Source organism: Rutilus rutilus, assembly GCF_951802725.1.
Source record: "Rutilus rutilus genome assembly, chromosome: 12".
Classification (NCBI taxonomy): domain Eukaryota; kingdom Metazoa; phylum Chordata; class Actinopteri; order Cypriniformes; family Leuciscidae; genus Rutilus; species Rutilus rutilus.
The window spans coordinates 11,842,159-11,851,083 of record NC_140217.1 but is presented as its reverse complement, the minus strand read 5'-3'; the positions used below and the strand labels follow the sequence as shown (position 1 = coordinate 11,851,083).

General features: G+C 36.7%; 1 protein-coding gene across 2 annotated transcripts in view; it reads left to right on the top strand.

Annotated features, from left to right (window-relative positions):
- Positions 1–406: 406 nt before the first annotated feature.
- Positions 407–8,925, top strand: part of agap1 (ArfGAP with GTPase domain, ankyrin repeat and PH domain 1) — a 102,180-nt gene continuing 93,661 nt past the window's right edge. Inside the window, exons 1-4 of one of the 2 annotated variants that reach the window (XM_084425361.1) lie at positions 407–489; positions 3,207–3,221; positions 6,863–6,948; positions 7,970–8,111. In XM_084425361.1, the coding sequence (XP_084281487.1) occupies positions 8,057–8,111 (55 nt within the window). In that variant the 5' untranslated portion in view covers positions 407–489; positions 3,207–3,221; positions 6,863–6,948; positions 7,970–8,056. The remainder of the gene's footprint in view (positions 490–3,206; positions 3,222–6,862; positions 6,949–7,969; positions 8,112–8,925) is intronic. The other variant, XM_084425362.1, reaches the window with a different exon arrangement.

The following is an 8,925-nucleotide window of genomic DNA, read 5'->3' as shown; positions in this document are numbered from 1 at the left end:
CAAAACTTTTGAAAAATGTAATGTTTCTTTTTATATTTCTTTTTTATAGTTTCAGATTTCAAGGATAAACAATACAATGTATAGAAGTTATTTGAAAAGAAGCAAACATTTGTAACAAAGGCTTGATAGTTGTAATGTGGTCTTCATATAACAAAAAGGATAAAAATAAATCTGTTAGTTATAATAAAACTCAAACTTTTTTATTTTTAGAAACATTTAGATTCTCAGCACTCAGCAAAGGTTATAAAACCATGTTAACTATGTTTAGTCCCACAATCATCTGGAATCACCCCATGGAATTATGATTATTAGGACTATTTATAATCGGAGACAGTTTATTTGCAAGCCAAAATATCACATAGTGAGTGACCCCTAATAATACTGTGTTTGTTTGTGTGCAGGGCATTGTGGGTAACTTGGCTAGTGGGAAGTCTGCACTGGTTCACCGGTATCTGACAGGGACTTACGTGCAGGAAGAAAGCCCTGAAGGTAGGTAGCTTCAAATGGTGAAATACGGAGACCTTTTTACTCTTAGGTTTTAAATGTATTCATCTTGTGCACAAGCGATATTATTAACACAGTTTATAGCACTCCCTTTGATGCTTTTGAAAGACTATACTATGGCGTACGTGCCATTCTGTTTTTAAAGTTATGTGTAAATACAGTTAATATTCCTCTGTTTTCAGTGCTACCGAGGCATAGGCTAGACACACTTCTTATTTCTACTTTCAGCTTTCTCCTTCTCTTATTCTCTCTCTCCGCACACCTGCTGTTAGTATGTTAGTACGGTACAGTTGTGCCGTAGGACTCTGCCATACTCCCCATGTATAATTGAGAACATTCAAGGCACGCCGCCAGACCACCACAATATGCTCTCTTCCCCGAGCGAGGATCTACTTTCAAAAGCTCCCCGTGTCAATATTTCATGTCCTTTATGGCTGTTATTATGTAGTCATGTTAAACTGGCCTTTCAAATGGCTGCCTCACAAAGCAGGGTTTGTATAGTTTAGGTATTCATTTGAAAATCAGGGCTTTTCTTTAAAGATCGAAATTTGTTTAAGCTGCGTTTAGTACAATTGGGCGTAAGTGCAGTAATCTGAATGCCGGAGGGTCTCGTAGAGAGCATGAGGTCACAGGAGAGGAAATTTGGTGGACCGACGGGCACTAATCATGTCTCGTCCTCTCCTTTGCACTTCACCGTATAAAACTCAAGCCGCTGCATACCAGCGGTCAACCAGGAAATCACCCTGCAAGAAAAAAACCCTCAGAAATGTCAATTGCCTGTTTGCTGCAATGGATTATAGCACAGAGTGCCAAAAGAAACTTAGTGCGACATCAGAGACCGTTGAAGTGTGTGCCTTGCCTAAGCTTAAGCGACACGGTTGAATTTTTCACGTATGAGGCCAGCACGTCATCTTATGTTAGAAGTGCCGCTAAACTCAAATTTGCAGTGACGTTTTGTCACATTTCCGCAAATTTTAAATCCCAAATTTAGATTCCAGTAAAACCACCATGCCCCTAAAATGTTTTCCTACTCTTCTTTTTTTGAAGTTTCACTATTCTGGGTTTAAAAATAGTGTTTCCTAGCTTTGGTAGAGTAACCCCAACCTCAAAACCACTAAGTAGAGCCGGAGCAGATTTTTTACAGAGCACTCTGCAGAGAAAGCAGGCGGCCGCATGGGTTTTGCTCTGTCCCTCCCTTCTATCACACATACTACATGAATAGACACATTCTGAGAACTCATTAGGAGATATTATCACAAGGCCAATTGTGAGAATGTGTGTGTATGTTTACACAAGAAGGAAGAAAAATCCCTACAGGCTTTGTGGTCTCGACACAGACCCAGCCTTTACCATTTCAAAACCCAGCACCCCTATATGGGTAAATAACTGAGTTTTTGCTTATGCCGCCACAATCATGTTTGATTTAGAAATGCAGCTCTGCTGGGATCAGCAGTTTGGTGCAATTGTGCAGACCAGTCCCTCTAGCATGGGAAAAACAACACTTATATCAAAGTAAAATATCAAATTTAGACTTCCAAGTGGGGTTTTACCCTGCAAACCATTACATCTAGATAGATAAACTGGTTCACTATCATGACCCATTTCTACTCTGCACGCTGCATGCTTCTGCATGTTGGTTGCACCACATATATATTTGGCACACAATTTTTTTATATTTTTTTTAATGTAAATAATATTTTATCAACTGCTTCACTGCTTTTCTCTAAGAAATAATAATAAAATATTTTGCCAAACTACTACCGGCCAATATAAATGCTTTTCAAGCTACATTCATTTGTGGTTTGAAATCCTATTCAAATCGCATTTCTGGAAATCCGTTTCAGTCTGACTGCTCTGATTGGATGTCTCATGACACGTAAACCGTAAACGTCGGATGTTTTTATAGGAAACATGCTGACAGTCGCTGCAGAAATAAGGTTGCGTTGTTGCAAAGTGCCGGGCGAGCAGAAAATGACAATATAACAAAGACATTTTTTGAAATCGATGGAGACGACAGCACGGAATAAAGCTGCTCATACCAGCCTCTTACGTTTCTTCCAGCGCAGAGGCTACACACTGTCATGTTGTAAATAAGACAACAAATGTATTGCAAACCCCTCCATGTTGCGGTTGTTGTTGTTTTTGGCGTATCCCTACCAAACGCAACATCATTGCCATATAAATCAATGCAGATATTCCGGAAAGTGAAAGGGCGGCATGTGACGTACACATCCGATCTGAACAGTTGCGATACACTGTGGACAGTCAATCATTTTAGATCAGATTCCAATCGGATACACAAATATGAAATGGTGAATTGCATTTGGAATGTATTTTTGAATGAACTAATAGATTGCGAGTTGCGCCATTGACCTCAATGCTCAGCTGGCATGCATTACATGAGCGTGTGCGATAGTATGTGCCCCTTTCAGCTGTACTGACCTGACCGTGTCCTCAGGACAGATGTGTTTGATCTGTTCAGATACACACATACTCACAGAAGCACCTTGACATTAGATAAGATTGTGATGAATGAATGAAAGTTATGCTTATTTCTCTCTCAGTCTCTCTCTCTCTCTCTCTTTCATTCTCTTTGTCCTGCTGTGTTTAATTTCTGAACTGTGACTGTGCATGTTTAGCTTGGCTGCTTTTTGATTTGAGTTTTGTTTATTCTCTCTTTCCTTGGTCTCTTCTTTAACTAGCTGACGTGGACGCAGGTAACTATTCACTCTCTTTTTCAACGTCTGATGTTTTCTTCTTGGGGAAGGTGTTTTGTAGTGCAAGAGAGTTGAACAGGTGGACTCTCCCCTCTGTGGCTTGTGTAACAGCACATTCTTCATCATGTTTCCATTTACATGCATTGTTTTGCTCACAGACAATCTGCATCATATTTAAAGTCTTGAAGTAGAGACATATCTGTTCCACACGGCCTCTCTTTACTCATCACAAAGCTTTAAACAGATCAAGCCACAGAACAGGAGGTTCCACTCCACTCCTCTCATGATGCCACTGTAGTTTTGCCATCTTCCATTTCATTCATTTCCTTAATGAACCACCAATGACACCACCGCACTAAGCGTTATAGGTCACTGTACATCAAGACTGGATGTCAAACTGTTGTTGCACTGTGCGTTCTATCAAAAACTGTTCTTTTCACACGAGTTTGTCGAGATGAGCTATCAGAGACACGAAGCTCAAGTGTGTTTTACTCAACTGACGTCGACTCCATGGAGAAAGAACCCAGAGTGTAATTAACCGATGGGTGTGTATCTTTCAGTCACTGTGCACTTCTCTCTCGCTCTATATTTTCAACAAATATATAAATAACTGGGTCCAGACTATATGCTGAGTATTAGCTGTCCTGACGCTGGTCCTCTTCCTCTTCCTTTATAGCACAAACAGTGTCGTTATGGAAAAGCTTGTCGTCCCCTCCAGCCATACCGCCATACCCCAACAGACTAACCCAATCTTCTTTTTCAACCTGCCGACTTTTGTAAAGCGCATGAACGTTGGCTTTCATATTATTATTCACGTTTGGTTCAGCAGAAGAGCAGAGTTTAAAAACTTTATCCAGAGGGAAAATGGAAACTGAGGCTATAACTGTATTTTGAATATCTTCCCTTTAGTGTTATAATTGTTATCTTTTTTAGAGATAATGATTTTATTGCTGCTGTGTCTGATTACTGATATTTAATAATAATTTTAATTAACATCTATTTTTTTGGTACAGTTATTACTAAATCATGGGTTTTCCAACTTTTTTTCCAAGTATGATCTCATTGCCAATGCCCCCTACTAAAAAACACTCTTTTATACTGTCTGAGGAAAAATAGTGTGATATTATAAAGACAAAATAATTTGCATTGATGCATTGAAGACATTATTTAAATGTGGTTAGTACATGTATACAAATATTTTAAATAATTATTAAAATGTATTTGTAAAGTGCTTTTCACAATATTGTGATATACATTTTTTGGTAAATATGTCAATATTTAGACTTTTTCTTTTCTTCTGCAATGTTCCCTTAGTAGCCCATTGTGACCCCCACCCAGTAAACAATCCTTAAAAATCCTTAAAGCTTAGCACAGTGTTTCTCAAAGTGTGCCAGATTTTTTGAGTGGAGTTTAAAGAAGGTTTAAAGGGAGGCATGATTAAAAAAAAATGAGAACCACTGGCTTGGAACAATAAATATATAACATTTCTGTAACATATTCCTTGAGCATAAATGGCTATCAAAAAAAAAAAAAAAAAAATCACAATTTTATTGACAATTTGACATTATTTGCTGCTTTTAAATGAGTTATTTTACTTGAGAAAACCACTGTTCCCCGTTAGACCTGATTAAAAAATTAAGTAAAATATTGGTTCAACCAGTTATTGGTCCATCTCAAATCTCTCTGTGTATGATTGATCGTCTTTGCTGGTTATCATGGTGATACATAGTTGGAGGTCAGAGGTGAAGGGTGAAAGTTTAATAGAAAATAGTCGAGTGGCCATATCTCCAGATGACCATGGAATGTCCTTTTACGATATGAAGTGAGAGTGAGGCTCTCTCAAGCCTTCGGTACACAATCCGATTAGCCACGTAGAGCTGCGATAAGGTTAAGAAGACCCTCTAACATCTCCAGGAATCCCCTCTGATCCTCTTATGTTTCAGCAAACCAACCAACCAACAGTCGCCCTCCCCTCTTCCCCTGAGAGAAAGGTGGAGAGAAGCCTCTGTCACACTCTGTCCTCTGATCTCTGACCTCCGCTGTCTCACCTCAGATGGGACGTTTTGACCTTTAACATTCTCTATCGTCAGACTGGATGTTTGAAAACGAATTGTTTTAGTTGACACCTAATTACTCCATGGGTTCAAATACTTTTTTTGGCTGAACCCTGTGGGCAGAAAAATTTGCCTATGCGTTTAGTGTTTGTCCAGGCTGCATATTATATTGTGAGGAAAAACCCATGTTAACAAGGTTTAGACCAGTGGTTCTCAACTTTTTTTTAATTGGCCACCTTCATTGTCCAACACAATATTCAAAGGCTCCTCATTCAAGATACAGTGTGATACTTCCTCTGGTATATTCTGCTGAAATGACCACAAAGCTGCTTTTTCAAACTTTTTTTAATTAACTTAACAGAAACTGGGATTGCCAATATAATACATTAATTCTTCTGAGGGAAAATTAACCACAACTACAGTTGTTGAGAAGATAATAATAATAATAATAATTTAAAACAAACTTTAAATAATTTTAATTGAATGAATGTCTGAATAAAATTCTGGGATTTAATCAATATGCTAACTTGTGAATAATAGTTCCTGAGTGGTTCCGTTAATGATTAAATGATTTAAAAAAAAAGAAGCTATTTCATTGTTAAATTGAGACGATTTCTCTAAGAATTTCTATTTAAACAATTCTGACGGAAGGTGTTTTTACACTAACTTTTAAGTCTCTTTAGAGGTGTCATAAATGCAATCCACTAAAGGGCTTTAACTATATAATAGATATCAGTATTAAACAAAAAAAAAATGTGGTAACATGTTCCATTTATTCATTTATTTTTATGAAATACTACTGTAAAAATTCATAAATGTGTGTCTACGCATTGGCCGTTTCTCAATACATCATCATCGACCGTCAAAGGACGGATCCAGCACTCAAGAACGCAAGAACAGAGAAGGCAGGAAAGTAACCGGATGTGTTCTTGACCTGAGAGAATCAAACCGTTTCTTGTTCTAGTTCACATCTCAATTCTCACAGAGATGCATTCTGTGTCCTCGTGTCCTTCAGAGTTCGTTCTTTCAAGGTAGCCTGGCAAGACCGGTCTCCACAAGAGCGCAAGTCTGTTCTTTGCATTCTTAGAATTGAGAAACAGCCATTGTCATATGAACAAACAGTCAGTAAACTAAGCACACAATGAGCGTGAAGCACAACATGACACAGTATGTTCTATGCTGTGTGATTTTGATTGACTAAATTAACCCAGTTTGTACATTTAAGAATCAGCTCTTCTGTATGAATAAATCTAAAAAATAAATCTTATACAGGAATACCAAAACTTGAAATCCTTTGCAGTTTTCACAGGAAGAATAGAATTATAATGGAGAGAAGTTGCAAAAAAGCAGTGTAGCGCATCATTTATTTAATAAATTGTTACAGTACTCGCTTTTTGAATATTAACTCTGATTTTTAGATCAAATTATTTACCCAATAAAGTAATTCGAAAATAACAAGATGATACACATACCCTTCTCCGTTTCCATGTCAATCAACAGTCCACCAATCATCTCATTTTAGAAGTAGTAAATGTATTCGCATCATCATCAGGCTCTTTAAATTGATTGGCTGCTTCTGTTGGACAGGAGGGCGTTTTAAAAAGGAGATCGTGGTGGATGGACAAAGTTACCTCCTCCTAATCCGGGATGAAGGGGGACCTCCGGAGGCTCAGGTAGGAAGTACAGCGGATGTTCTGATTCACAATGTTGTGCCTGAACTGTGGATGGCGTAGCTAAAACAATAGATTAGTTTTGTTTTACAGAGTTTGAGGTTGAGTGGTTGAGTGGAAACCATGATGTAAAAGATTTACATGAGGTTGATCACGTTTGTTTAGACCAACTGATTTTCTGTTAGTCATAAAATACAAACAGGAAGTCACTTGGCTGCTTTCTCATGGTCGGTGAAATATGAATTTTAGTTCAGTAAGTGCACTGTAGACTTTCAACCATATAAGTCCTGTGAGCATTGGTTGCTCCATGGATTCACTTACCCGAAATGTGAAGTCTCTCAAAAAGTATGAAGACAAACTGACAAAGCCTTATTTTTCTGTCCTTAAAAGGTAAGATGGTATTTTTCATCTTAAAAAAAAATAATTAAATAATAATCTGCAAAATAGTTATGTATTAGTAGTTATTTATTAGTAAAATAGTTATAATAATTATTTTAACATTTTTTAGTTTTCATGTTAATTTTAGTTTAAATTGTTTGTTATTTCATCATGTGCTTTTGTAATTTTATAGTTGTTTTTTATTTTATTTATTTAATTGTATTGTGGTTTAATTTATTTTTATTTCAGTTTTAGTTTTTATTTATTTCCAGTTAATAATTGTAATGCTTATTTAACTCAAGTTTACTGCCAAGGCAACATTTATAATATTCGGTTTTCATCAAATTTTTTTATTTGGCATAATGGCAATGTTGTTGATAATTGATAAATACCCCCTCTAATTTAATGTACGGCTTTTTATTAATTTTGTAGGTAATAGAGTCATCTGTGTCCCAATGTGTAGTGGTTCAAAGCCCTTGCTAGTACAAAAGTTCACATTCACAATAGGGAATGGGGAGCGGAATGAGACACAGCCTACGATTCTATGATGAAATATAAGTGCAGCCTATTTTAAAAAATGTTTCTTGAAGAATATTTCTCTCTCACGTTCTAAATTGTTCCCACTCTCTCAATCATTCTCTCTCAGTTTGCATTGTGGGTGGATGCGGTGATATTTGTGTTCAGTCTGGAAGATGAGATCAGCTTTCAGACGGTCTACCACTACTATAGTCGGATGGCCAACTACCGCAACACAGCCGAGGTGCCCCTGGTGCTTGTGGGAACTCAGGGTAAGTGTAGGCACACTAGGAGAAAAAAAGATATCATATGACAACAACTCATACTCAAATTCCAAGGCCATATTCTTTAGTGGTTTGGCAACAAATTTAAAGACCACAGTTTGACCTGACAGAATTTCTTAAAATATTTTCAGGGGTTTGTTTGGTCAGTTTTTAATTATTATTACAATTAACACAAACACCTCAGATGCATTATTTATAGATCTTTTTATATATACACTAACGTTCAAAAGTTTAGGGTTGACATTTTTTGTTTGTTTTTTGTTTGTTTGGAAAGTCTCTTATGCTCACCAAGATGTATTTGATAAAAAATACAGCAAAAACATTAATATTGTGAAATATTATTACAATTTAAAATAAAGTTTTTCTATTTTAAAGCTTAAAATTTAATTTAAAGTATACAAATATTCTATAATGAGTGAGTTAATCATGAATCCATTTTCTAAAGTGTTTTTTTGTCTTATCCTGAATCACTACGGTACACCTATAATGAGTGTTTATATTCAGAGTGGTTCTGCGTGACTCGTCATAGACATAAACAGAGAGAAGTCCGCAAGACGCATGCAGTTCTGTTTATTAACCGCTATAGCGCCAAAAGTTACGGACTGCAGCTTTAAGATATTTTAAAACAATATAGTATACTGTGATGTAGGGATGTGTGCCCGAAGCCAAATTCAGAAAGAATTGAACAGATTCTATGGATTATATAGTTGGGTAAATGTATTGTATATAATTTGCGGGCATCAGGGAGCCTCTAGTAAATTACTTTTAAATGCACACTAGCTTCTTACTTTCGCTTTTGAAT